Here is a 27470-nt window from a genome sequence, read left to right as displayed (position 1 = left end):
CGCGTTATATTTATAAATAAACAATATTAATGTCGTAAAATTTACTGCTCGTAGAAAAGTTGTATGGAGTTTCTTACTTTACTGCCCTTTTTCCTAAGTATATTAATTGAGGTCTTCACGAGTTTAATTGGAGGAATACAACCTGTTGTTTCTATAGAAAATATAAAGTAAAATTTGTCTTTAAGAAGTTTCACTTTATCCGGGTATTTTTCAATACAAGCTCTGCATGTAGTACAATTTCTTGGATATTTCGCGTAGATGTTTCCGGTCGAGCCTTCAATATCAAATACATTCATGGGACAAATATTTTTAAATTCAATTGCATCGTTGCCTGTTATTGGACCCTGAGGAAACTGAAAAAAGGGAAGAAGCCTGTAACTTGCGGTACAAACTGGACTCCACTTTGCGTGGACTCTTCCAATGTTTTTTTCACAATATAATGTAGCCTCTATAGACTGTCCAGGTCTCAATTTTGTTATAAGAATATCTTCGTTTACAACTTTCGGTGGATTATTTGCGTACTTTTGTTTCTGGGAATCGCTTAAAGGAATCCATATAATGTCTTTAGAAAACACCTGTTTACTTGTTATTCCTTTGCCATCATTTACGTCGTCTTTACTGCATTTAACATTCAATTTAAAACACAAACTATTCCTCTCATTTAATTCCTCATCCTCATTTCTGTAATCTATTGTGTCTGGATCTATGTGCATTGGAATAAGCCCCAATCTATGTGCAAGGACCTCATCTTGTATGACCCCAGTATTTTGATATATTTGGACTGTTTCTATTGCCACTGTTGGTACTTCTACAAGCAATATCCTTCTAATAGCATTCGCAACCGAAGCATCTATTCCAGATATGTCAAAGTTGATGTAGTCCTCTTTCAGTTCATTAATTTTAATATCAATTGAATCTATTATTTCGTCTATTGTTTTCTTTTTTTGACCTAGTCCATTTATCACCGACTTTTCGTCGTTACTACCAATGTAGCCATATCCTCCTATATTTTTAGGCCCTTCTCTTGTGCATTCTAAGTATCTATTTGAGTCTATACCTTCACTTGCCACCATACCTTTTTTATCGTATTGCTTTTGTTTTCCTAAAGCTTAAAAACTGAACAAAATTTTACCTACTGGCGTATTATTTTCTTGTTGCCTTCCTTTATAAATGACCTATCAATCCAGTTTAAATAAATACTAAAACAAAAATACTTGCAGAATTCGGACTTTATTGTGTTGGAAAACGCAAAAGAGTTATTTACTTACGCTCTGCTGGAATTTGTGTTTAATCTTAATTTAAAAACATATGTTTTTATTTTTAAACAAATTTGACATTTTACTATTCCGCCGCCATACAGCGCCACCAATTATAATAAGTAAAAGGGGCCAGTGGAAAAGTTGGAAAAAAGATACATATTCGAGTCACTTGGTGCTTGAATTAGTGAAAATTAAGTATTGTTTGAAAATGACAGACAAAGCAGCAGGCAATAACGAAAGAGGAGGAGGAATTTGTTCTTATGTAGGGCCCGCACCAATCGGATTGTCAAAGGTTTTAAGCGAATCCTCAAATAAGGCTGTAATTCAAGAGTTTATCTTCTTTACTTTATGTTTGGTGCTACTTCCCTGTGGATTATTCTTTTTGAGTCCGTATCTATTAAGTATGTTTTTTCCAAAACAGTCAATTTTTGTTGGTTCTGCAATATTATCGGTCATATTAGTTAATGTCATATGCATAATATATGTTTACAGGTAAGTTAGTAGGCAATTAATTAAGGCTACAGCAGTTCATTTTCTAACTTATTTTTTTATCCAGAGCGTTTATACAGGAAAAAGGTGAGTGGCAAAACATAGGTCCACCTACCATTCCCGAGAAGACGGAAACAAGGAAAACTAGGTAGAATATAAATTTGTACCGTTACTTAAATGATATTTCAGATAAATAAACAATATGCACTATGTTGTTTATTCATAATACTGGTAACAAGTCACAATGTTAAATTTGTAAATGTATCGATTATTAGGATAATTTGATAACAAATTGCCATTTATAAATTAATTTTCTCTGTTTTTTTAGTTTCAATGCTCTGTTGATCTATTTTTGACTTAATTTTTTTTTATTTCAAAATATTTGTTTATATGATAATTTTGTGATATTTGCGGTACCCACACCGGTATTCATGTTATATTCTTTCACATGATCAACAAGCTATTTTCTCCTTTTGGAAATAACTTTGCAGTATTTCAAAGTAACTCAAAATTAATTACAGTCGTTTATGCATATAAATTAATATATGATTTATGCAACAATGACTAGAGATATTAAATTGGAATTAACATGGTTGTTTTTTGGAATAATAGTGATTATTGATTATTTACAATTATCACTTAATGTATATTGTACAAACGCCGTGAACAATATAAATTTTGAATTAAATGAGGAGAGTGAATATGATTGGCATGGGAGAGTAGTAGTTATTGGTGATATTCATGGTGACTTAAAATCATTAGTAGCGTGTTTATATCTATCAGGAATAACAGATAGAAATTTCGATTGGATAGCAAATAATACAATGCTTATTCAATTAGGTGATATAGTGGATAGAGGTCCACATGCTTTTCAAATATATAAACTTTTTAATAAACTTAGAAATCAAGCTCCTTTATATAACAGCAAATTTATCGGTTTGATAGGTAATCATGAGATAATGAATATATGCGGTCAATTGCAGTATGTTACGAATGAGGATATAGAAACATATGGTGGAAAGGATAATCGCATATTTGAATGGTCAGATAAAGGTTTTATAGGTAAATACATTAAAACATTAAAATTGGCAGTTAGGGTAAATGACTCGCTATTTGTACACGCAGGTTTGCATCCAAAATACGCCAAACTAGGTATTAAGACATTGGATACAAAATCAAAATATTTGCTGAATGATATATATAAATATTGTGACGATTACACATCTTTGTTTTTTTTGGAAGATGGACCTCTTTGGACTAGAGAAATATCATTGGGAAATGATGACATTTCATGTAATTTAGTAAACAGTACCTTGAGTATACTAAATTTAAATAGAATGGTCATTGGGCATACAATACAATTAGATAATAGAATAAATATAAAATGCAATAATAGGCTCTATTTAATAGATACGGGACTTTCTGAGGCTATATATGGAAAGCCTTGCCTTCTTGAATTATTATACAATAGAAAAAGCACAACTGATAAAGAGAAAACATACAATTCTCCGTATTCTATTAATGAGCTGATTGTTAGAGAAAATGAAGATAAATTAAAATATATTCATGTAAACAATGTGTTATTAAGTAAGAATGAAACATTAACAAATAACAAGGACGAGTTATAGTAAATAAATTCATGTTTAGTTGAATTAATGCCATACTATTGACCATTTATTATTCAGATTTGTTTTAATTTAGGTTATCTTTTTATTAACCAATGTTTCTATCTTTTCTAATAAAGATTTTAAAGAATCATCGTTACTATTAATTATATTGAAACCATATTCAATATTGCTCCCGTTACCATCACCACCTTCAACTTGTGTTTCTGCATTTTTAAAAACATTTTTACCATTTTTTTCATTATAATGATTAATATTTACATTATTATCTAAATCTAATATAATAGTTTTCGTTTTATCTCGTTCATCTACAAATTGTTTTTCATTTAATTTGTCATTGACAAAAAGTTCCTCCCAATTTACATAAGTGCCATTAAATAATTTTAAACTTTCACTACAGGGATTGTCGTTGTTGCCAGTATTCACAACTTCATCACTACTAAGTCTATTCAAGATGTCACTTGTATCACATTGTAAAGGAGAAGGATTAGAAAATAATTTGCAATAATTATGTTTATACTTTGAATAATTATTCTTATATTCAATTATTTTTTTGGATAATTCGTGATAAAGCAATTTATAATTAGATAAAATATCTTCTTTATTCACTTTTAAACTCGAGGCAATTAATTCTGTATCATTATGATTATTGAAATTGTTATCACAGCCGTTAACACTTGTACTTGATTCAGTAACAAACCTAATTTTGTCAAATAACCTCGACTTTAAATCTTGAAGGTAATCCAAAAATTTACAGTGATCATTTAAATTATCACTAGTCTTTTCACCAAAGTATATACTTTTAATATCGGCAAATCTTTTTTCTAATGGATCCGGCATTAATGGATTTCCGTATCTATCCTGATAGTAGTATTGCGGTCCATCATAAAGGTTGATTTCTAATATGTCATCATTTATTAATTGATATATTATTTGCTCCGCTTCAGGAAAAATATTACCCTTTGATTTGCATTTTTCTATAATTGTTTTTATTATCTTAAATGTCTCTATTGTAATTGGTATTCTTTGTACATTCGAAATTTCTAGATCAGAAAAACTGTCTTCTAAGCAGGTCATATACTGAGATTTATGAAGTAGATACAATATATATATTAATGATATATTATGATGCAATAAATCAAAGTCAGAGTTTTTTAACAGTGAATCGTTATCTATTTTGTTAGTATTATTTTCTTGTAATGATGCTGTTTTAGGATTATTATTTATATCTTCCAAACTTTGCATTATTATCATACTGATCCTTAAATCCATCAAATTATCATTATTATTTAAATAATCATCGTCGCAATTATTATTTTTTGTCTCTTCATTCACTGCGGAAATGCTCATTCTTCTTTTTTTTGTATCGACATTAATATCTTCGTCGTAACTAATACTTTCAGTTTCAGTTTCTTCATTATCTACTTCTGTTAGTGTTTCCAAATCAATTTCCTTATTAAGCAACTTTAATATAACACCTATTAATATTTGAAAGGATTCTGAACTCTCTTCTAATTCGGTACAAAATAGTATTGAACTAAAGTGAATTTCCTTGTAAATATCACTCATTATACTAAATGTTCCTGGTTCTTTAAAGTTTATTATTTGCTCTACCTTTCTGATTTTTCTCTTATATTTTCTCAATAAATAAATTATATCCTTGTAATAACATATTGTTCTTCCGCATTGCACCCCTGGAAAATAGTATCCTTGGAATACATCTCCTGGTCTGAATCTTTCTTTTGCTTCATTTTCTTTTCCCAGTATTGCCATTACAGAAAACTAATTTCTAATTCTATTATTGTAGGTTAATTATGTTTTCAAGTTTTTTTTGTCTAAAATAAAAGTGAACTACTATTGAGAGAAGTATAACAAAATAAAATGAACTTTAAATTGTTCACTCTTTTTTTGTTAGGAATTAACTGTAAAAACGGTTAGAGACAGAAAATGGTTGCAAAAGTCCTTTAGTCACAGTTATATAACCAACATTCACATAATGCTCTCTACTTATCCAAATTTGACATTATTGCAGTTTGGTGTTTCATTTCATATATCATGTACAGCTGTTGGCGCCTATTTATAAGTTATTGATACAAGGGAAGGTAATCAAAGTATGATCTTTTTATTCCAAATAAACACTTGTTCTGTTCTTCCATAAATTGACTCATATGTCAATAAGTGACAAGTTTATTTCAGATTTTAGGAAGTAAACATTAATTTCATTATTAGAAAGTACTCTTAGTGTATTGTAAATAGATGCCATTATTTTTGGAAAATTTGTAACGAAACCAGAAATTATTATATTTCTCTTGTTTGTAATCTGGGAGTGGACCAACCCTTTTTGAATTATACTTGTAGATAATAGTATTGTTATGCTTTTCAATAAATCTTTTGATGAAATAGAGGATTTCTGTTCACTATTTATGAATTGCAATTTCCCCAACGAAGATGCAACAACGTTTTCGTTTAAATTAGCCTCCATGTATGATTGGCCATATATGTCTTTAACCAACTGATCACATATTTCTATGTTGCCTTCTTGCATTGAGTCAGTAATGTCACTCAAATTTAAGCTAATATTCGCATCTATTGTCCTATACAATCCTAAAAAAGTATATTCACCAATCTCCAAAACTCCCATTAGTTCTAATTTATTGTCATCAGCTGAATTAATGTGGTAATATTTTGTTGATTCTTTTTCAATATTTATGAAAGTGACATTGTTTACTTGTAATTTGTCATCTCCATTTAAATTTTTTTTATATATATCGCAGTTATCCAAACAATTATAATAGCCTAATGTTCTTTTAAATTCATTATTCGTGATATAACACTCTAAATAATCATTAATATCATAATTTTTAATAAGCTGTACCATTGACTTGATTATATTTTTGCTATCTATTACTGAATTGCTAATTATTAATCTATCAACAAGTGATTCTATATTGATGCCATGATAGTTTTTTATCAAATTATTTATATTTACTTCATTCCCTACTCCGTTACCCACAACTCTTAAAAACATATTTTTATTATCTTTTATATAATTGTCAAAAAGTATTTTGAAATCATCGATTTCAAGTCTTGCAAATGCTATTTTTTTACCAAAGCCGTCCTCACAATTCTTCAAATTCTTATTTTTTCTCTCCAAAACACTAATTTTATCTGAAAACATGTCATCCTCCATAATATTGTTCAATAACTCTAGATTGTTATTGTTATCTGTTGTATTTTCATCTACAACTAAACATATATCAACCTTCTTGTATAGTAAAAATTCCGTACATATAAGATTTTCCATCTAAATTGTGATTATTAGTGGCAAATTCACATATTTATTCTCTAAAAAATTAAGGCACTTTGTTTTTAATTAAAAATTTTTGTACCTAATCATTTTCTATAGTTTGAAAGCCGAGCAAATTCCCGCTAATGGATCTTTAAAAATGCAAAAATGTAGAATATTTGCATAAAGTAATATAAGACTGGATCTCACTTTCTTTTATTTTGAAATCTAGATTAATTTTATCCAAATTTGTAATCACTAATAAATGAATGTGATAATAGCAACAATTTAGGCCCTTTCTAGTATGTTGAAAATCATCTAGTAGGTAAAAAAATAAATAGGGTTTAAAGACAGTGTTAATGCGACTAATATCAAATTGTCAGTTTTTTGTTAAATTTTTAATATTATTTGTCCTCAAAATAAGTAAAATGAAGACAAGGAAATACATGTTTGTGTGCATATAAATGTGGATCAATGGATAATTCATTAAAAACTAGAAATTTAATAACAAAATTAGATGAATGTGACTAGTACAAAAATAAATAACAAATATATTAATGATAGAAATAGATATGCACGCCTCACACATTTCAAAATAATGCTAGACATTTTTTTGAAAAAGGTATCGATATAAATTTAACAAGTACCTGTATGTAATAATTAAAAAAAATCAATGTACCTTTCGAAATTCAAATAAATAAAAAATAAATAAAAACGCATGACAATGAAAACAATATGTGGAACAAGACCGTATTATTTTAACTAAACAAGTTACAAGTATTATTTTGTCTAAATACATATTTTACTTTATTATTAAAAGATTTCAATCTCAAGTGAATAAAAATAACAAAGTTGGCGCAAATTTGTATGGCTAGGTAAATAGTGGGATTCGAAAAATAAAATTGTAAATGTATTTATCAACAACATTTTATATTGCTTATATTATTAAAATAATCTAATTTGGTGAATATAAAAAAACAATATTAAACATTTTTTTTGATGGCAATAGGGAACAGTTATTTTAATATAAAGTATATAATACATATAGATTGGTAAAAATGAACCAAAGTATGGTTGGCAATGAAACAAATATAGATAAAGAGACAGATTTAGCCCTTATGGAGGTCGTCGCGAGGTCACTGCATAGTGTATTTGAGAATTTTCAGTATGAAGTTAACACTAATTTGATAGGAAAAAATGAACAAGTAATTTCAAAGTCATTGGAAGAATATGTAAAAAGTGTCAGAGACATATTTGTTGAATCATTCAATAATTTGGGGAATTATATAGATAACAAAGAGGGTTTGAATAGTACATTCGATATGTTTTATTTTAGTGCTTATATAATAGATTTATTTTATTTAGTCTATTATTCGAAATATGACGACTTAAGTACTAATTTATTCATGTGGTATACTAAATATGGTATGAGAGATACAATGTCAAATATAATAAAAGAGATGACTGAATTAACTGATAAGTATCTAGATATAAAGGAATCATGTGAATTATCAAAGGATATAGAATGTAAATTAGAATTTGTTCAAGTACAAGATAGTCTCAGTAAAGTACTGACGAGAATATTGTTATTAAAAGAAACAGAATTATATAACTCAAGTCTTTGGAATATTTTCCAGAATGATAAGTATGTAATGAACCTTACGAATTTGTTATCCCAAAATTCAAAAGAGCTTAGTACTAACAATAGAAATCTAAGGGAAGGCCTTATAAATTTGAAAGATAAACTTCCATTAGTTGTTCAAGTTTCAATAGAGGGGTTTCTTGGAAATGGTAGTATTATACAATCTTGTTCGAATTCGTGGTTGGAAGCATTTATATTCTCATTTATGTATGTTTCTGGTATAAGTTTGGATAACTTTACTCAATTTCTCTCTGTATATTTGGAATGTATGGAATTAGACAAAAATCAGTGCGTGACGAATGATGAAAACAGTAAAATACATAACAGAAAAGTTGTAGGTTCAGTTATAAATGGAAAATCTCATGAAATGTTCGAGCATGAAATGGGTGTTTTGCATTTATTATCTAAGAATATGAATGAATTTGTTTTTCATATTTACAATTCACCACAATTATATGGACCTTTTTTGGCATCACATTTATTTGATATTTTGTTTTATGAAGGATTTTTAGAAAATGTTTCTCTTGAATATAAATCTAAAAATCTAAGATCTCGTGTAATAATGAATTATACGATATGGCTTATAGAGACAGATCTTTGTGATCCAGCAATATATCTTCAAGAATGTGTTGATTTAGATGAATTCATGGAGGATACATTAACTGCTTTATCTTTGTTAACGAACAAAATTCCTTTATTATATGAGCAAATATCAGATAATAACCAACTCGATTTAGACTCGAACATCTTTTTGATCAAAGACTGTAAATCCGGAATGAGCAATATCAACTCGGCAAACGAAAAGAACGAGAACGAAAATTGCAGAAATTGTGTATTTTCAAACTTAGATTTTGATTGGACAATAGATGAATCAATTTCTGTATTTATTAAATTCATTCGTGAATTTATTCCTCAAATAATATCAGATGCAGACCATAGATTAGATTTTTCAAGAAAGCTGATAATAGAAAGATACAATCAAATTAATATAGAATTCAAAATTTCATTGGATAAAATTGAATATAAATTAAATAACGACAGCAAATTTTCATTTATAACGTATAGGTCAGCTTTATTACATCTAGAAAAAATTGTATTGTTAATGGAACTTTCCTATTTGGATTATATTAATAACGATCTCTATTTTAACGATAGGAGTGAGGGCTATAGTAAAAATAATTATATAATTTGGTTAGCATTAGAACACTTTTTAAACGTTCCTCCTTGTTATTTTTTGAAATTAAATTCTTGTCCAAAGTATCTGAAATCAAGTAATGATATTGATAAATCAAACGATGATTTATTTTCAATCTACAAATTTCAAAATGAGTTCCCTGAAGACTATAATAGTATTCTTGGTCATAATTATAATGGAAATAACGACCTAAATTTTTCAATTAATATTCCTATTGATAAACAAACTAAATTTTTACTTGAATTTTTCTCACTAAACGACATCATTGAGGAAATAATACATTTATTTCCATTATTATATGGTGATATGAATATTAGTAACAGTAGTAATGATGCTGACAATAATATTGAACTCCCACCTTTTCTAAATACAATTATTTGTTTTTCCAAACGAGTTGAACCTGTATTCAGTCTTATATATAAACCTGTGTGGAATTTCAATGAAAACATTTGGGAATCCTCCATCACTGATAAAACTAGGGAAAATTGCATCAGAATATGTAATTTTCTTGAACATGTTTTTTGCAGCAAATGCTTATTAGGTGATAATAAAGATTTAGCCGTAAACGATTATAATAATATAGATATTCTCAAGTTGGTTTTTGAAGATGCCATTGAAAGCTTAGTTTCAATTAATCCTCATTCTGTTCCTAACACAATTGTATCTTTATATTGTTTGTATTGTCTAAAAGTTGTGGATGAATACAATGAGCATAATTGTTATGGCAATATAAAACATAAAGATTTATCATTTAATGATATTACTGGTTTGGATGTTATCTCATCTATTTACAAAAATTGGATTGACGTTCTCTTTGCCTATACTGTTTCCGATTTCACTCATCCTTTTATTGGCGATTCAAATCTCAAAGAGTTACTTGTTACTAAAATATATGACGGAATTGAGAAGTATCAACACTTGTCATAACAAATATTTATAATTAGTTATATACAGAATAATTACCTAGGTCACACCATATTATACTGTATTAAATTTCTGCACTACCTTTAAATCATACTTTTCTTGAAATGTTTTCTTATTTTCCTAAATTCTGATTTAGTACCTGTTTCACATGTAGATATTTTGTCCGTAAACTGGTATCGATATTTTCAAGCGGGAGTGATACCTCCTTTTGAGATGTATTATTAGATGCTATGATGATAAGACAATTTAAATTTGTGTGTGATAGTGAAGCTAAGCAGACTGCATATTATAAATATAGTTGTTTACAAATATATTTAAGCAACACTATTTAATTACTAATACCGATATTTTTCTTCACCTAAAAGTAAACTAATTACTTGTAATGTAATGAAGAATAACGCAGAGTCGAATAAAAGTATCTAAACGCACTAAATACAAATAGGCTAAATCAAAAAATTCAATTTCAGCGATTGTTATTCAGCTTAACTATATTTATTTCGCTTGATTGACTTAATTATTTAAGCTAAACATTTGCAACTTAGAAAATATCTTTTTTTTACCGCTAGGTCATTTTATCATTGTTACTTCTTGAATTAAAAGAGGGGTGTAAGAATAAGAAAACAGCGGGAATAAACGAGTGGGAAAAAATAAAGGTATTAAAAGGTGATCCTAACTTGGAAAGGGTGAACAAATAAATTAATTAATAGGAGGTAATAAATAAGGAGTGAACAGAAAAAGATAATATAAGGCTATATAGGAGTAATATTAACTAATGAGGGATGGCCAAAAGCAGCAAGGAGGATTCTACAAAAGTAATAAAAAAAGGGCAGAAGATGTCCTCCGGTGGGGACTACAAACAAAAAGGTGGATTATCTGGTTTAGATAGTTATATGAGGCAATTTCCAGGTGCTTTGTTACCAAAAACACAAATAATGGGTTGCGAATATAGACAGAAAATTTCGTCTAATGCACAACAAAAAGGAGGAAGAAATATACAAAGATTATCAGAAGGCAACATCGAACCAGGTACCCAGGGTTTAATTAGAATTTGGCGTCCAGCATTAGTTGTACATTGCAGAGAAAGAAGGGGTGTGAAGTTAAAAGGGAGTAGTTCGAATCAAGCTATGAATTATGATTACTATATACATTGGGAGGGTACAGATCGTAGACTTGACTGTTGGCTTAGTTGGGAATCATTAAGAGTAGTTCCAAATGAATATCTTCCACTAGCTAAGGACAAACCAAAACATCATCATCATTGCCACAATAATCAAAACCCTCGTGGTGAATCTTTTGTTGAGGCAGAATCACACTCTGAACCAACCGTTCCAAAATTAACGGCCTCGGCTCTTTCAGTTTCTCGTGAAGATATAATTATTGGCGAAATACCATATTATCATGACTTAGCTCATGAGGGAATGGACGAGGAATATTTAAAGGAACATGAGGATCTTACAAAAGTAAAAACTATAGGTAAGATAGCAATGGGGGCTTATATGGTGGATACATGGTATTATTCTCCATACCCAAAGGAGGTGCAGAATGTAGACATATTATATATATGTGAATTTTGTTTATCATTTTTTGCTCATTCAGATGAATATATAAGACATCAAAAATGTTGTATTATGTTTTACCCACCTGGGAACGAATTGCTAAGACAAGATGATCTTTCTATGTTTGAGGTCGATGGTCGTTTAGCTAGGGTATATTGCGAAAATTTATGTTTTTTATCAAAGTTATTTTTGGATCATAAAACATTATATAATTCGGTGCACTTATTTTTATTCTATGTACTAACGGAATATGACGAGAATGGTTATCATATAGTAGGGTACTTTTCAAAGGAAAAATTTAGCAAAAATAATCTTTCATGTATAATGATCTTGCCACAGTATCAAAGAAAAGGATATGGAAAGTACTTAATTAATTTTTCTTATTGTCTTTCACATCTTGAACAAAAACCTGGTTCACCTGAAAGGCCTTTGTCAGATCTTGGTAGGGTTTCTTATATCTCATATTGGGGATACATATTATTAGAACTTTTAATGGATGGTGCTCAAGATGTTATTCTTTGGAATGGTCCAAGAAAAGACGATGATAACAAAAGAAAATCATTGCTTAGAGAAGCAGCCTCAATTAAAGATTTTGAAGATGTTATTCCTCAAAATCAAAGTAACAATCAAAATCAGAGAACAACTAGATCTTCTAAACAAAAGGAGAAAAGAGGACAGAGCCAGAATCAAGTAAATACCACTGAAAGTAAATGTGTTATTGATTCATTAGGGTGCTGTCCAAACACTAAGTTCATTACCGTGCAACAATTGAGTGATGCAACTAGGATTGAATGTAATGACATTCTAATGACATTCAGTGAGTTCGGACTTTTGAAGTCACTTAGCAATGGTGAGAGTCTCATTTTCTTGCCAATACAACTAATATCACATCTTTTGCAAAAAACCGGTAGGCCTGCTACCCAAATGTTTCTTTCAAAGATATCATACACATCTTATGAAAACTTTTTGGCTCCTTTCGAGTGCAATGCAATACAATAATTAAAAGCTTTTTTCATCATTGTTGTCATTTCATTCCTAGATTTACTATCATAATAGTTTAAGTAATCAGCAATAGAGTATTTTTAATATTGAAAGGATTACAGATTAGTGTATTCGGCATTGTACATATGGTAGTGTTTTAATTTAAATGTTATTCCGCATTTTCAATGTTCTCTTTAATTGTTGAAACATTAAATTTCTAACAAAAAAAGAGATCATAAAAAATCCTATTTTTTACTTGACTTCTTACTCCTATAGGTTTTGTTTTTGTCCTTGTTTAAAGAAACAATATGAAAAATATAATTTAACAACAATGTACCAACGATATTTGCAGAGCCAAGGATGGTTGCCCCAAAATAATCACCAGAAAAAGAACCGTATAATGCAGAATAGGTTAAGGTTAAGTTACCGGGAGCTCTGAATGAATTAGCCATAATGCCTATGTTTGCGTTGGAAAACCATGAGAGTTCGGCAGCACCTGGAAATTTTGGACCTACACGACAAACAATACTCACACCTAGTGAATAAAGGAATGATAACAGAAGTTCACCAAAAAATGTATTTACTGGAAAAGTAGTATAGTCACTCATTCTAATTCCATCTAAAAGATGAATAGGTATTATTAATTTAACTTTTGACAAATAAAAAAGTAGATATCCACCTAAAACTCCACCTAACGTTGATGATATCAATGAACCAAACATCGTGCCAAAACCTGGATATCTTCCTAAATAATAATTAACTAATGTGTAAGTTGGGCAAATTTCATAGCCTCTATAGAATACATATCCAAAAATAAACGATGAACTAAATGTTAAAAATCTTAATTGATTTGAATGTTCCCATGTTCCCAACCACTCAAATAAAATATCCAAATAATAAATTATATTATATCTTTGTAAATATGGAAATACTCCTGAACTACTTAGATAATTTGTTATTATTTTGTGGCCATAACCCTCAAACAATAATGGTCTTAATAAAGGAGTAAATAAGGTTACATAAATGTAAAAGAAACCACTCTCTAAAGCTGAAGCTAAAAAAAATAGCAGTAAGTCCTTTCTTGGAAACACATTATATATTGATCTGCTTCCATTTCCAAGTAAAAATTCAAAAAATGATTCTTTTTTCTTACTTGCACCCCTCTTTACGCTACTAACTGATAAATCTCTTTGGAGATGCTCATGCTCCCTCTCAGATTTCTCACCGTTATATCTTGTTCTTCTTGTAGTTCTGGATGAAACGGTTCTACCTCCAGATGCTCCTGCTTTAACATCTTCTAGCACTCTTCTTCTTGTAGCAGTCATGTTCATACCAACCGCTACCGCTGATGTGACAAATCTATTTTTGTTTTATTTTGTAAATAGATAATAAATACTATACATATATATATATATATATATATATATATATACATATATATATATATATATATGTATATGTATATATGTATCTATATATGAATATGTGTTTAAATTAATTTTTTTATGATTTGTCTATATATTGTTTATACTCTACTTATCATGCAAACAAACTATTTGTATTCTTCGCCCTTGTTTAAACTTTGTGGTTTTATCAGTTTTTACAATTATTTTTTTTGCTTTAAATAAAAAAAAGAAATAATTCTTTTTTCTTCCTTGTATATTTATAAGAATTAGTATATTGATTAATATCGGCGTTAGTAACTACTTTTTATTTGATCTTTGTCCATCCCACACCCTAAAAAAAAAGAAAAAAACCACATACAACAAATTGCATATTATATACACATATGAATAATATATTTAATATACTATACACATATCCCCACTTGTTTTTGTGCTATTAACATCAAAATATTAAGTCTTATATGATATTTAATACCGTATCTGCCTACATGTAAACAATAGAAATTACTTGAATGGCGCCCTTTTCTTAAGAATTAGAAAATTATATTCAATCTAATATAATGCATCTTGACAGCTATTTAAGCTTATATTTAGATATATATTTCGTAAGATACACTTAATCGAAAAATAGAATCACAAATCATCAAATTATTATGAATGAAGTTAGTGTTACAAAGGAAAACACCTAACCCCATATTTTATTGAAAAATTGTAAACCCGCATCTTAAATTTGTGTGGTTTTTCTACATATTTAATTCTTTGTTGAAAAGCAATGTTAAAAACTTCTAAAAATAATGAAGTTTTTTAAATACTTCAATTCAATTGAAATTTGAAAGTAACATTTAATTATTTTCTTAACACTTTGACGATAGTTTAGGTTTTTAGTGTCTTCACTGAAAAACTCATTTATGCTTTGTGCATTTATCAAAGTTAGACTAAAATAAAGTCAATTTACTACTTATTTAATTTTGCATCACTAATTAATTTGCCAATGCTTCTTTGTTTTATAGGGATATTCAGTTTTGCACTGTAGGCGCTTATTTAGTATTAGCGGCAAATTTTGGTGCCGAATATTATAAAGGTTTAACATTTATCGTGAAAAGAGACCAAAAAAGAATAGAAACAGAACTCATAAATAAATTAATAGAAAACATGGATTTTTAATTTATATAGTTAATTTATAATAGTCATTTCTTTAGTAAGATAAGATATTGTCCATATTCTAGTGGGTGCGAACCAGTACCAAATCATTATGTAAAATAATGCAGTGTAAATCTGAGATAAATGATTATATGACCGAAAATAATTCTCACACTAGAATATTAATTCCAGGTCAGCGTATTAAAAATATTAATATAGAAGATAATACATTAAGTGGTATTTATGTAGATGAGAACGATGAAGCATATATAACATTATTTTGTAGAGAAGACCAAATAGGAAAAAAAAGAACAACTTATTTAGTTGGGGATATAACTTTTGGTGTTGTAAATAGAATTTTACCTAGAAAAGGTGTCGAAATAAGACTTATAGACAGGATTACTAAGTCGGGACAGAGAAATGAAAATGATGGAATTATGGGGATGTTAAAAATACAGGATATTGGATGTTGGAATTTGAACAGCGCAGAAGACAAAGGAGCAACATATTTATCAAATGCATCTTCTGGTAGTAGCTCAAATAGTTTGTCAAAAGAGCATATGGATTCGCAAATGCATTATTGGATGAATGACTGTTTTAGACCTGGTGACATTGTTAAATGTCAAATAATTAGTGTAACTCCTCAGATTATTTTAAGTACGAATTCATTAAATTTAGGTTGTGTCTTTGCTCCATGCCCTAATTGCGTACATAAAATGGCATACCCTATATCATATAATGCAGTATTATGCACTTCATGTAATAAATCCATGCTCAGAAAGACTGCTAAACCTGAAGTTGAACATCATAGTTGAAAAGAGAAGATATGAGCACATTTTAAAATCACATTAACTAATATTAATTACTTTCTTTTCTAATTTATCTAATATTTAGTTTATAACACAAATTCAATTTTTGCCAAAGTGCGATATAAACTTAACATTCAAATTTTTTTATTCTTTCGGCCATTCCCTTATTTCCTTCTTGTATTTCATCTCTCTGTGTATTTATTTTTCATTTTACATAGATTCAAGGCATTTATTTTGATATAATGATGTGGATGTGTTATTTGTCATGATGAATGTAATGTCGGGGTTGTGTGAAATTTAAAATTATTGACAGGCGAATGTAGTGTGTTCTCAGCTTTTCGCGGCTTAAGTCACTGCAACAAAATTTGAAATATATTTGTCACCAGAAGCTTTGTACTTGTGTGTTTTAATTCATATGTTTAGTTTGAACAAATATACATATGTTGGGTTTACTCCACTTCTTAAAATTATTTTATAGAAATATTAACCAATCTTTAAATGTTAAGCCGCCAGTTATATAAAGTAAAGAAAATAACAAGAGAAAACATAATAATAGTGATAGTAATAACAATAAGTATAGTAAAATTAATATAAGATAGATATAGAGCAAACATAAATTGTCTATATGGACGTTTCCATAATAAGATTGAGAAAAGAATTTGAAGATATTGGTCTTCCAGAGTTTTGTCTTGTAAGGTTTAACAGTGAGTCTTTAATAGAAAACTTGGAGTTATATTTTGATAAAAAAATAAGTGAGAAAAACCCACTTAAATATATAAACAATTCTGAGGTTTCTAATAATTTTATTGTTGCATTGAAACCAGAGGAAGGAATATGGAAAGATAAAATTCTTCAATTTTTAATTAAAGTACCTAAAGAATATCCTTTTAAGCCACCTAAGGTCAAGTGCTTAAATAAAATACTCCATCCGAATATTGATAATACTGGTAATGTTTGCATCAATATTATTAGAGAAGACTGGAAACCTACTTTTACTATTTCGATTGTTATTTGTGGGATTTTGAATCTTCTTGTTGAACCAACAAATATTGATCCTCTTAACCAATTCGCATCGTATTTGTTTGAATCGCGTTTTTCATTATTTATTGCTATTAATAGAGTTTTATACAAGTAGAAAAGGTAAAGCGAGAGGGAAAACGATAAAACAGAAAAAAACTACGGATTAACAAAACTGCAAAATCATCGTATTTATTTATTGTTACAAATACATTTACCAAACATTTGTTGTTATGTTTTATTTGCAACAAATACTAACGTAATACTAGTTATTTTACCACTAACTTTCTCATTTTTTTCTATTTATTTTATCTCTTTTAAACTCACTTTATATTAATAATGAAAAAGGTTTTGAAAATAACAAAGGAATAATGGGAAAAATATAAATTTATTGCTACACAAGTATCTGAATATTTAAATGTGTGCTTCAAGCGCCAAATTCCATAAATAGTCAAATTTACAAATCCAGTAATTTATTTTTAACGGCCAGTTTTAAATAAAAATATTTAACAAAACTTAATTATGTATATATTCACTTATTTTTTAATAATAATTACACTAGTTTAGAACGGATTAGATATGGTTTTATATATTCAAGAGTATCTTCGAGACTTTTAACGCTTTTAGCTCCTGCCATACCTATTTTTCCTGAAAAATGTATGGTTAAAGTTACAACTTCTATTTTACTCCTCGAATTCTCATGTAGATTATTGTTCTGAGTTCGAATGCGATTACTATTATTTTTATATAAATGGCTTAATAATTTCCTTTGAAGATATTCAGGTGTTATCTCTTCGTCATGTAAATAAGAAACAGGTATTCTAATTTTTAATCCCGGGTTTCTCTCAGGCTCATAATCAACATATTCGTACATATCTCTGAGTACTCTTAAATCAACAGGGAATCCTGAATCAATTACACCTTGAATGTTATGTACCTCAAAATTTAGCAGTTTTGCGTTTTCATAACCGCGATTTCTTATTCTCTTTATTACTTTTTTTAGTGATTTTTTCGTAAACTCTATTGTTGAGGCTCCTGTTGCTTGAATTTTACCATTTGAAAATGCTGATATAGTTACTACTGAATTTGAATTTTTATCGTGAATATCGGCTCTGAAAAATAAATATTTGTGGATTATTAATTAACAAAGTGAAATATGTCACGGCAAAAAAAGAAAAATAAAGTAAAAAACTCGTGTCAGATATCTATTTTTAATCCCTTTATAAATAAGTATCCACAATGTTGTAAATACCACAAAAAGATCTATGATATTTACAACAATAATAAGATACTTGCGAACACCAATTAAAAATATGTTTAACTCGAAGGAAAAATTGAAAACTGACTGAGGGCGAAAACCAATTAAAAACTTACCTTGCAGCAGGAAATTCCTGAGGATCGTAATATGTATTTCCAAAATTCTCTGTAAACCAATCCAAATCTATATCTACACCTGCATATGCACTGGCTAAAACATTGTAGATATTTAAAACCATTGGTTGTACCGGCTCCTCATACTCAAATGAATTATTCATCTCCTCTTCATACTCAGGATTTTCACTTGAATACATATGACTTAAATGAGAACGAATACCTCGATTTATATTATTGTTTTCTTTTTATAATTCTGTTAATACCATCAATATCTAAATATATATATTAATATTATTGAAAACTATTTGCAATTTGTTTTAACTCACTATCCAAAATAATAACTTTGCCGCCAACATTGGGGTTGAGTTTCTGCACAAAATTGAGAAATAGTGTTCCTTTAATACACCACACACGCTCCTCAAAATTATTATATCAATTTAACCATTCAATTTGTTTACACTATAAAAACACTACACACTACCAAACAATACAGGAACAAGGCAATATAGAAGACAAGTATATAGAAAGTAATATATTAAACATTGGCATATGATTATTCATTATTAGACTCATGATATTGTTTTTTATTGTTACTATTAAAGACATAACTATTATTAACTATCTTTCTCAGTAAAAAAATCTACAGAAGTTTTTGAGAAAAAATTAACATATATTTACACTTATATGTAATGTCTTAAATATTTAGTAGAAATGACATTGAATTCACAATATTCTTGACGGGATTCTAGACTTTCTTTCTAATCTTGCATCTGGTATTTTATCAGTTAATATGTGCTCTGTTGGGCAATAACTTGCAATATTTGCCTGGACCTTATTTACGTTTGCGTATTTTTTTGGATATGAAGTACCTTCATTGAAGTGTACCATATCTCTATTTCTAATATAATCGTGTTTATTTATAGACTCACGATTTGTTAAATTGATGTCTCCAGATAGGTTCTCTGATGATAAACATGGAACTAAGTCATTCTTTAAACCATAATTAGCATTGTCTTCAAATAATTTTCTGGAAGAATCGCATTCTAATTTTTTAGTTCCCATACTTATCATTCTTAAAGAACCAACACCTGTTTTATACAAACTGTAATTAGGGGAAGACGTTGCAGTTAATAATGGATATTTTGAAGATGGCGAAAATGTTGATACCATTTTTCTACTAGTTTTATTATTATCTATATGAATCAAGTTGCCGGATAAAGAAACGTTCTCATAACTAGATAAGTGTCTATTATTATTTTTTTCGATGCTATTTAAGCCAACATGTATCTTATCATCCTTAGTATTTGCTCTTCCTAGCTCATTCTTCGTTAAGTTTCGAGTGAATTTATTATTTTTTGCCGTATTGTTTAGTGATAACATCTTCATTGCTACAACATATCTTCGTCTAACTATTTCAATCATTTCGTCTATGGAGTGATACTTTATCTTATCGTCGCCGTTTTCAGTTTTTCTGCTAAATGATTCATTAGTTTCTAGTATATAGTGATAATAAACAATACAAATATCTTTCATTATTTCTTCTTTATCCGAATCATCCTGTAATGCTGCTTTAATTCTTTCCCAAACCATTTTTACAACATATGGTAAATCATCGTACATCGTATAATCAACACTATTATCATTACCATCGTTAATTTTATCATCACAATGATTCCTTTCCATTTCATTTTTTAAATCTTGATACATTATTCTATATATTCTATGGAACAAACCCAATAATTTATCAATTTCATCATTTATTTCGCTCGGTGCTACCCCATTCCCAAGAACGCCTTTATTTTGCATTTGATTGAGGTTATAATCATTTCTTTGGTGAGATATCACACAACTCAGTGCAAATGTTAATAAAAATTGATCCATTGTTGATATTGCCATTATTTTGCCCAAGTATTTGTCTTCTTTGTTTGTCAAATGAAAATTGCCATCATGTTTCTCTATTACTTTATCAAAAACATTACTGTTCTCTATGATTTCATTATATAATAATTGTTCCATAAATGTAAAGAAATAATCTATTTCTTCCATCTTCGTTGGGTTTGATAATTTGTTAACGTTATTACTACCTTCTGCACCACTCTCGTTCATATTATCGTACAAACATTCTTTTGCTATTAATTCACTTTTATTTGTCTTCTCAATATGATTATTCTTATTATACAAATTAATATATTCTATACCTGTCACCATTTCCCTATTTAAACTTACTTCATCTTCATTATCAACACTATATGGATTTAATCTCCCATTTATTTCCGGAATAGTTGGCAATGATGCTGAATCACCGTCTTTAAATCTAGTTAAGTCAATTGACATAGGATAGTTATCATTTGAATATGTAGAATGGAAATTTGGAAGGCTAATATTACCAAAAACATTATACTTTTCACCTTCATACCTTGTACAATGAATTGAATTTCTATTATTAGCTTTCTCCCGATCATCGTTAGCATTATCTAATGAATTGTAATACACTTTTTCACTTTTTGGATCAATATTACTGTCATTATTATTATTATTATTATTATTATTATTATTATTATTATTATTATTATTATTATTATTATTATTATTATTATTATTATTATTATTATTATTGTTATTATTCTTATTCAATCTATTTTTTAAATCAACCTGGGAAACATATGCATAATTACCTGCACCAACTGTTATATTTGGAACAGGAAATACTTTAGGAATCATTGACATTAAGGACTGACCAATATTTTGTAGTGATTGACCTAAATTCTGGAGCGAATTCAAATTTAGAAGCTCGTTTGAATCATCATTCACTCCAGCCATATTTTGCACTACTGGTGACCCAAAAGTATCAATATTATTTGAAATTCGAGATGGCATTAGATGTAATGGTGATTTGTGGTTATTTTGAATTGGTAATGAGTTATCACTCAATTGACTGTGACAACCGACATTTAATCCATAGTCAGATACCTTATTCATATTTCCAGTGATAAAATATGGATTTGGAGTAACTTCTGATCTAAAAGTCATTCTAGGCGAATTATTATTTACAATAGAGTTTGGAATTACAGGTATTTTTGACATATACGAAGAAACACTTTCTGTAAAGGTATTTTTTGATGTTTCATTCTGAACTTTTTGTTGCCTTTTTTTTTTAGGTGAAAATACACGCAATGTTTTCCTTGAGTTAGGTGAATACTCTACAGTTTGAATTGTATCACCAACTTTTGCGCTATTCTTATCTAGTTTGGTATCATAGTTATCGTTGAAATGATTAATAATATTATCATTGATATCTTTACAATCACTTTTATTCTTATTGACACAATTATTCATTAGTGAGGAATTCGTATTTTCATCTTTACTAGTATCAATATCTTTCTCATCAAAGGATATTCTCAATAACTGAGATGTACCTCTCAATCTTCTTGTTTCCACTAATTTTTTCAATATCTCAAAATCAATTATTTGATCAGGTTTAAGTGGATATGGAACCAATTTTTCACCATTCTTAGATGGATATTGTATATCTTTCATTATTAATTCCCAATCATTCCTATCCCAATAACCCTTACCTCCTTTGTCATAATACATAAATATCATCTCAAGCCTCAACAATCCTGCAGGACTATTTGTCGAATGTGGTGTTGAATTATCCATTAAACCTGCCAAACACATAAATTGTGATCCACTCATTATATTGGCTCCACTTATTATCCAACACAAGTCACCTCTTTTAGTCAACGATTCCAAACCACCCCTTACTGTGTAACAACTCTTTCCTAAATCTAATAATAATTTGGTTAATCTTTTACTGCTTAATCCTTCCTCTAATCCCGCATACTTCCTAAAATAACTCATAACCCTCTCAAACTTTTCTCCTGGCCACTGCAACTCTGCCCATAATGAATTATAATCATCCTCTCTGATAACCAACATATCTCAATTTTAACTATGACTTATTTCGTATATTTTGCTACTATTTACTTTTTTTTTACCCTGTCTATTTTTTTAACCATTTCCCATTTTTTTCTCCAAAACCCCACAATACGCATAATACAGCCTATTATCATTTATCATCATTATTTTTTGTCTTTTTAAGTGGACATTTTTTTTCTAACTTTTTTTTTAAATATCTATTTTAAATTGTTTTTTTAATTGTTATAAATATCGTCATGTATGTTTAATGTAATATAGTTTTACTTATTATTTAATCAAAATAAATAGTTTTGCTGATCGGCCAAAGATGTCAAATATAATCTATCTATTATTTATATGTCAATGTTTTTTTCGCATTATCTATCTCCATTTTTATTTTAATTTAGATTATAGATTTAATAATAAGAGTGGTATTTCTACAGCCTAAACGCATTTTTTATTTATTCAACTCTTCTATACGAACTCACTTTTCGTTGTGAGCCGAAAGTTATGCATGTAGCACTAGTGGTGCCGCATTGTAGTACTACCACCAAAAATGGCGGTAAAACCGTATTTAAGCCTTAACTATACAGACATTGCATATTGCGGGTTGAAATTGGTATATAATAAAGAAGATATTGATTTTATATATTCTGCTTTAACAGTTGAATATATTGTTATACGCACTATAATATATATCTATAACAAATAGTAGACCCGTTTCACAAAGCACTAATTCTAACGATTCACATTAGGAGTTATTCAAAGATGGTTAGTGAAGCCACTGAGAAAAATAACTTACCTTTGAATCAACATTCCAATGGATTTATTGATTTAATAGAAAATGCACTCGGAATTGATCAAAAATTTATTCTAAAGGCATTGAACATTACATGTCTAATCTTATCATTGCTTTCGCTATCAATGTCTTATATTGCATATAGGTACAACGAACTGTTACACATGAAGTTATTACTGGTACTAGCAATAATGCTAGTCATTTTTTCTGGAATCGTGTATTGGTAAGTTTGCTTTTTTCACCCACCGACATTATAGTAACGCTCTTCTTTAATTCTAGGTACATTCCTAAATTTGATGAATTTCTTGCAGAGTCTAGCAGAATAAGACAAGAAGCACCTCCCCATAAGGGTAGCAAGAAAGACGACTGAGAAACTGCCAAACACTCCTATGAACATCCGTAGCTCTGTATTCATAAATTTTGCACTCCACCTCTACTCTCGTCTGCACCGCACGTTTCAGAGTCCTCGTCTGTAATTTTCGTTCCCAGCCCAAAGCGGGATCAGCAGGAACACACACTCACTCCGCCAGGTACCTGGCTCGACCCCAGAAAACAAGTAGTACACTCAGAATGGCCTGGGACTGAATGACACCACACAAACACAGTCGACACCAGGACTGACAGGGGACGGGCTAGGCCGAGTGCCACAACAGGAGACAACAAAAAAACTAATAGTTTATATGATACATTGGTTTCAATATTGGCAACCACACAAAGTGATCACCGCTGCCAGAAATTTCGCCGTTGGAAATGATCAACGATCAATCCATAACCCTTCACAGACAGCGGAGTGCAATGCCCTGCTCAGGATTACGACAGGGTCATTCTTGAGCGACCCCGAACGCCGGCCAGGTAAGTTTAAACCACCAACGTTTCCTGGTTCAAATTTAATATTCGACACGATTTAATGATGGTTATGGTTTGGCGGGTAGGAATGGCGCCGACAATAATAGGTACCTATATATACTAATATTAGATTTATTGTGGTTAAAATGTTAATTACAGGTAAAAAAAGATAAACCAACGGCAGTTGTTGACAAGTTGAAATATTGTAAATTTTTATTTGACAACTTTTTTCAATTATTAAATCTAATAAATTTGTTTCTTTATTCCATTAATTAGTATAAATTAGTAAACTATAAAATACATGATTTAATACAATATTTGAATAATTAAAGAACATTTCTATAAGTAAACGAGTATTTGTTGGCCTAGCGTTGTAGTAGAATTACAACAAATATAACTAAAATGAGCAAGAACCAAAAATTAAAATGGAGGGAAACGGTAATAGATACTGAATTACTATCCGAATTTTCAAAATATGGTGTTAGTATGATTGAGGAGATAGAAGATCCGTCAGGAACGTTAATTTACGACTTAGGAATAGGTAATACATCCAAGCAAAAAAATAAAATGTGCAAGAACAAAGCCAATTTGGAGAGCGAAAAAATGAGATATAATGACACTCCAAACGACATGAATATAATGAATAATAAAGAAAACAATAGTAAAAACAGTGAAATTGATAATCTTAATAATAAAATTTCCAAGAAAAGAAAAGGAACCAATAGAAATGAAAATATAAATACAAAAAAGAAGAAAGAAAAGACTTCAATAAAGCAAAAAGAATGCGTAGCTGATCCAGAAGAGTATTGGGAGGAATATTATGAATTGAAAGAAAAATTATACGAATGGACAAAAAATTTTGACAAAAGTATGAATGAATGTGAAACAATAGATATAAATAACAATGATTACAGCATGAAGGAATCAGAATTCACAAGTTTGGTTATACATCCAAGTATTTTAAAAGGTTTAAGCAATCTTGGTTTTTTAAAACCTACACCAATTCAAGAATCTTGTCTAATACCAGCAATTAGAGATAGAAAAGATATTATAGGTGCGGCGGAAACAGGTTCAGGTAAAACATTAGCCTATGGAATTCCAATAATAGTGAACATAATGTTTACGATACAGAGACGACGTGAAAAAAATGAAACAAAGGCTTTGAAGGATTTTGAAAACGCATATGATTTCACAGAATCAAATGAAAATAATTGGGATGAAGAAAAAATTAACGATATTGCGAAAGATGAAGTGGTGATGGAATTAGAAAGCTTAGGATTCCAAACTACAAATGTTATTGATACCGATGATAAATTTGCTGTGAATGAAAATAAGAAAAATAAATATAAATCAAATGAGGAACTACATGCACTTGTGGTATTACCAAGCAGAGAATTAGCGATACAAGTAAGGGATCATTTAAAAGAAGTTGGTAAATATACAGGTTTGGGAATACATGCCTTCGTGGGTGGATTATCAATAGAAAAACAGGAAAGATTAGTTATAAAAAAAAATGTGCAAATAGCAATAGGTACACCCGGAAGGCTTTCAGCCTTAATACTAGAAGATAATTTTAATTATGAAAAAAATTCAAGAGTCTCCGATTCTGTTCCAAAAAGAGAATCATATGTAAAATTCAACTTGGACGAATTGCGTTATTTGGTTCTAGATGAAGCAGATAGACTAGTGGAACAGGGTCACTATAGAGAGCTCAGAGATATATTACAATACATATATAAAACAGATAAAAAATCAAAGCAGGTAATAAGAAAGATTCAAACATATTTGTTTTCAGCGACATTGACTTTACCAAATTATCTACATCCAAAGTTTTCGAAATTAAATCAAAAAAATAACTCAAAAAAGCAAATAGGAAATAAAAAATACAATGACAATATAGATAACAAAATTTACAATTCTGTAATGTCTGAAAATAGCAATAAAGCTGTAGAAAGTTTATTGCAGTACATAAAACTGAGGGAAAACCAGGTATTTGTTGTAGATTTATCTCGATTTAAAACAAATACTAATAAAGAAACGACAAATATTGAAAGAGTAAGTAAAATAGACGATAAATCTGGAGGAATAATTAAACTTCCAAAAGGATTGACAATATCAATGATAAAATGTGAAGCTGATGAAATTGAAATGAGGCTTGTGTTATATCTGTTACTTTTATTTTCTCCAAAGTGGTTACCTCCTTGTAAAAATAAAGTGATTAAAAATAATGCTACTGCATGCAATACTTGTCCAGTATCAATTAATAATTCAAAGTTATTATTATTTGTAAATTCTATTTCATATGTATATAGATTAGTTCCCTTATTATCTTTAACCCTTGTTTGTAAGGATTTACATCAGAAGGATCTTCCATTTCAAAAAAAAAACAAAACTAAATGCAGAAACAATTGTTTTGGTAGTGAATTAAAAATTATTGGTATACATGGCAATATGTCTCAAAAACAAAGAATACTGTCAATAGAAGCCTTTAGATCATCGAATTCAGCAATTCTTGTTTGTACTGATGTACTTGCTAGGGGACTTGATATCGAGAATGTTGATGTGGTTGTTCATTTACAACCACCCAGAAATGTTTCACTTATGATTCACAGAAGTGGAAGAACAGCAAGAGCATCTAGAGAGGGTGAATGCGTCATTTTTTGCACGCCTAAAGACGTTATGAGCTATTCAAAAAGCTTAAAAGCTGTTTCACTCTCCATTGAATCTATTAGTGTTCCATTCCAAATGAAAAGTGTTGTTTCATCTCAGGTTTCTCACGTACAACAAAGGCTAGAGTTAGCTAATGAAATTGAGAAAATTGAGCACAATGTACTCAGAAAAAAAAAGAATAACAGTTGGATGATTAACAAAGCTAATGAAGCTGATCTAGAATTGTCTGACCAAGAGGAATATTCTATTACCCCTGAACAAATAAAAACTATTCAAAGTCTGTCGCAAAAAAGAAAATATTTATTAGAATTTGCTAAAGCGTTTCAGAAATTCTATTGAACAATATATTTAAATTCAAATAGCTTGATCTTTGTTTACGCTATCTATTTTTTATTTAGTATAATTTTTGTCATTTATGCATATCTAAATATTTTGTCTTTAAAAATAATTGAATTTTAATTGTCATTCAGGCAAAGAATACTAGGAACTCAAAGTTTCAAGTCACAGTAAGACTTAAATATGTGTTTCTTGTTA

At 29.2% G+C, this 27470-nt stretch overlaps 14 protein-coding genes across 14 annotated transcripts; 8 read left to right on the top strand and 6 right to left on the bottom strand.

Moving 5' to 3' along the window:
* Positions 1 to 41: 41 nt before the first annotated feature.
* FG379_003202 (DNA-directed RNA polymerase I) lies at positions 42 to 1073 on the bottom strand (the record flags this gene model as incomplete). The annotated part of the gene is made up of 1 exon (XM_067328860.1): positions 42 to 1073. The coding sequence occupies one exon, from the start codon at positions 1071 to 1073 to the stop codon at positions 42 to 44; it is 1032 nt and encodes a 343-aa protein (XP_067185000.1).
* A 394-nt stretch (positions 1074 to 1467) lies between these two features.
* Positions 1468 to 1900, top strand: FG379_003201 (uncharacterized protein; the record flags this gene model as incomplete). The annotated part of the gene is made up of 2 exons (XM_067328859.1): positions 1468 to 1751; positions 1816 to 1900. 2 exons carry the CDS (start codon positions 1468 to 1470, stop codon positions 1898 to 1900), a joined length of 369 nt encoding a protein of 122 aa, XP_067184999.1.
* A 408-nt stretch (positions 1901 to 2308) lies between these two features.
* On the top strand, positions 2309 to 3376 carry FG379_003200 (uncharacterized protein; the record flags this gene model as incomplete). The annotated part of the gene is made up of 1 exon (XM_067328858.1): positions 2309 to 3376. The coding sequence occupies one exon, from the start codon at positions 2309 to 2311 to the stop codon at positions 3374 to 3376; it is 1068 nt and encodes a 355-aa protein (XP_067184998.1).
* Positions 3377 to 3445: 69 nt separating this feature from the next.
* FG379_003198 (apicomplexan conserved protein) lies at positions 3446 to 5146 on the bottom strand (the record flags this gene model as incomplete). The annotated part of the gene is made up of 1 exon (XM_067328856.1): positions 3446 to 5146. One exon carries the CDS (start codon positions 5144 to 5146, stop codon positions 3446 to 3448), a length of 1701 nt encoding a protein of 566 aa, XP_067184996.1.
* A 391-nt stretch (positions 5147 to 5537) lies between these two features.
* FG379_003197 (uncharacterized protein) lies at positions 5538 to 6677 on the bottom strand (the record flags this gene model as incomplete). The annotated part of the gene is made up of 1 exon (XM_067328855.1): positions 5538 to 6677. One exon carries the CDS (start codon positions 6675 to 6677, stop codon positions 5538 to 5540), a length of 1140 nt encoding a protein of 379 aa, XP_067184995.1.
* A 1040-nt stretch (positions 6678 to 7717) lies between these two features.
* FG379_003196 (uncharacterized protein) lies at positions 7718 to 10423 on the top strand (the record flags this gene model as incomplete). The annotated part of the gene is made up of 1 exon (XM_067328854.1): positions 7718 to 10423. One exon carries the CDS (start codon positions 7718 to 7720, stop codon positions 10421 to 10423), a length of 2706 nt encoding a protein of 901 aa, XP_067184994.1.
* Positions 10424 to 11199: 776 nt separating this feature from the next.
* Positions 11200 to 12975, top strand: FG379_003195 (MOZ SAS family; the record flags this gene model as incomplete). Its single annotated transcript, XM_067328853.1, has 1 exon — positions 11200 to 12975. The coding sequence occupies one exon, from the start codon at positions 11200 to 11202 to the stop codon at positions 12973 to 12975; it is 1776 nt and encodes a 591-aa protein (XP_067184993.1).
* A 227-nt stretch (positions 12976 to 13202) lies between these two features.
* On the bottom strand, positions 13203 to 14282 carry FG379_003194 (uncharacterized protein; the record flags this gene model as incomplete). Its single annotated transcript, XM_067328852.1, has 1 exon — positions 13203 to 14282. One exon carries the CDS (start codon positions 14280 to 14282, stop codon positions 13203 to 13205), a length of 1080 nt encoding a protein of 359 aa, XP_067184992.1.
* Positions 14283 to 15625: 1343 nt separating this feature from the next.
* FG379_003193 (uncharacterized protein) lies at positions 15626 to 16318 on the top strand (the record flags this gene model as incomplete). Its single annotated transcript, XM_067328851.1, has 1 exon — positions 15626 to 16318. One exon carries the CDS (start codon positions 15626 to 15628, stop codon positions 16316 to 16318), a length of 693 nt encoding a protein of 230 aa, XP_067184991.1.
* Positions 16319 to 16937: 619 nt separating this feature from the next.
* On the top strand, positions 16938 to 17447 carry FG379_003192 (ubiquitin-conjugating enzyme e2; the record flags this gene model as incomplete). Its single annotated transcript, XM_067328850.1, has 1 exon — positions 16938 to 17447. The coding sequence occupies one exon, from the start codon at positions 16938 to 16940 to the stop codon at positions 17445 to 17447; it is 510 nt and encodes a 169-aa protein (XP_067184990.1).
* A 435-nt stretch (positions 17448 to 17882) lies between these two features.
* Positions 17883 to 18900, bottom strand: FG379_003191 (uncharacterized protein; the record flags this gene model as incomplete). The annotated part of the gene is made up of 2 exons (XM_067328849.1): positions 17883 to 18441; positions 18704 to 18900. 2 exons carry the CDS (start codon positions 18898 to 18900, stop codon positions 17883 to 17885), a joined length of 756 nt encoding a protein of 251 aa, XP_067184989.1.
* Positions 18901 to 19426: 526 nt separating this feature from the next.
* FG379_003190 (uncharacterized protein) lies at positions 19427 to 22642 on the bottom strand (the record flags this gene model as incomplete). The annotated part of the gene is made up of 1 exon (XM_067328848.1): positions 19427 to 22642. One exon carries the CDS (start codon positions 22640 to 22642, stop codon positions 19427 to 19429), a length of 3216 nt encoding a protein of 1071 aa, XP_067184988.1.
* A 747-nt stretch (positions 22643 to 23389) lies between these two features.
* Positions 23390 to 23790, top strand: FG379_003189 (uncharacterized protein; the record flags this gene model as incomplete). Its single annotated transcript, XM_067328847.1, has 2 exons — positions 23390 to 23643; positions 23700 to 23790. The coding sequence occupies 2 exons, from the start codon at positions 23390 to 23392 to the stop codon at positions 23788 to 23790; spliced, it is 345 nt and encodes a 114-aa protein (XP_067184987.1).
* Positions 23791 to 24668: 878 nt separating this feature from the next.
* On the top strand, positions 24669 to 27275 carry FG379_003180 (Mak5 pre-mRNA splicing RNA SFII helicase; the record flags this gene model as incomplete). The annotated part of the gene is made up of 1 exon (XM_067328838.1): positions 24669 to 27275. One exon carries the CDS (start codon positions 24669 to 24671, stop codon positions 27273 to 27275), a length of 2607 nt encoding a protein of 868 aa, XP_067184978.1.
* Between the last annotated feature and the right edge of the window lie 195 nt (positions 27276 to 27470).

The sequence above is a fragment of the Cryptosporidium bovis genome (assembly GCF_009768925.1).
Source record: "Cryptosporidium bovis isolate 45015 chromosome Unknown contig_6, whole genome shotgun sequence".
In the NCBI taxonomy this organism is placed as follows: Eukaryota; Apicomplexa; class Conoidasida; order Eucoccidiorida; family Cryptosporidiidae; genus Cryptosporidium; species Cryptosporidium bovis.
The sequence above is the reverse complement of the archived record's forward strand: the minus strand, read 5'-3'. Positions and strand labels throughout refer to the sequence as shown.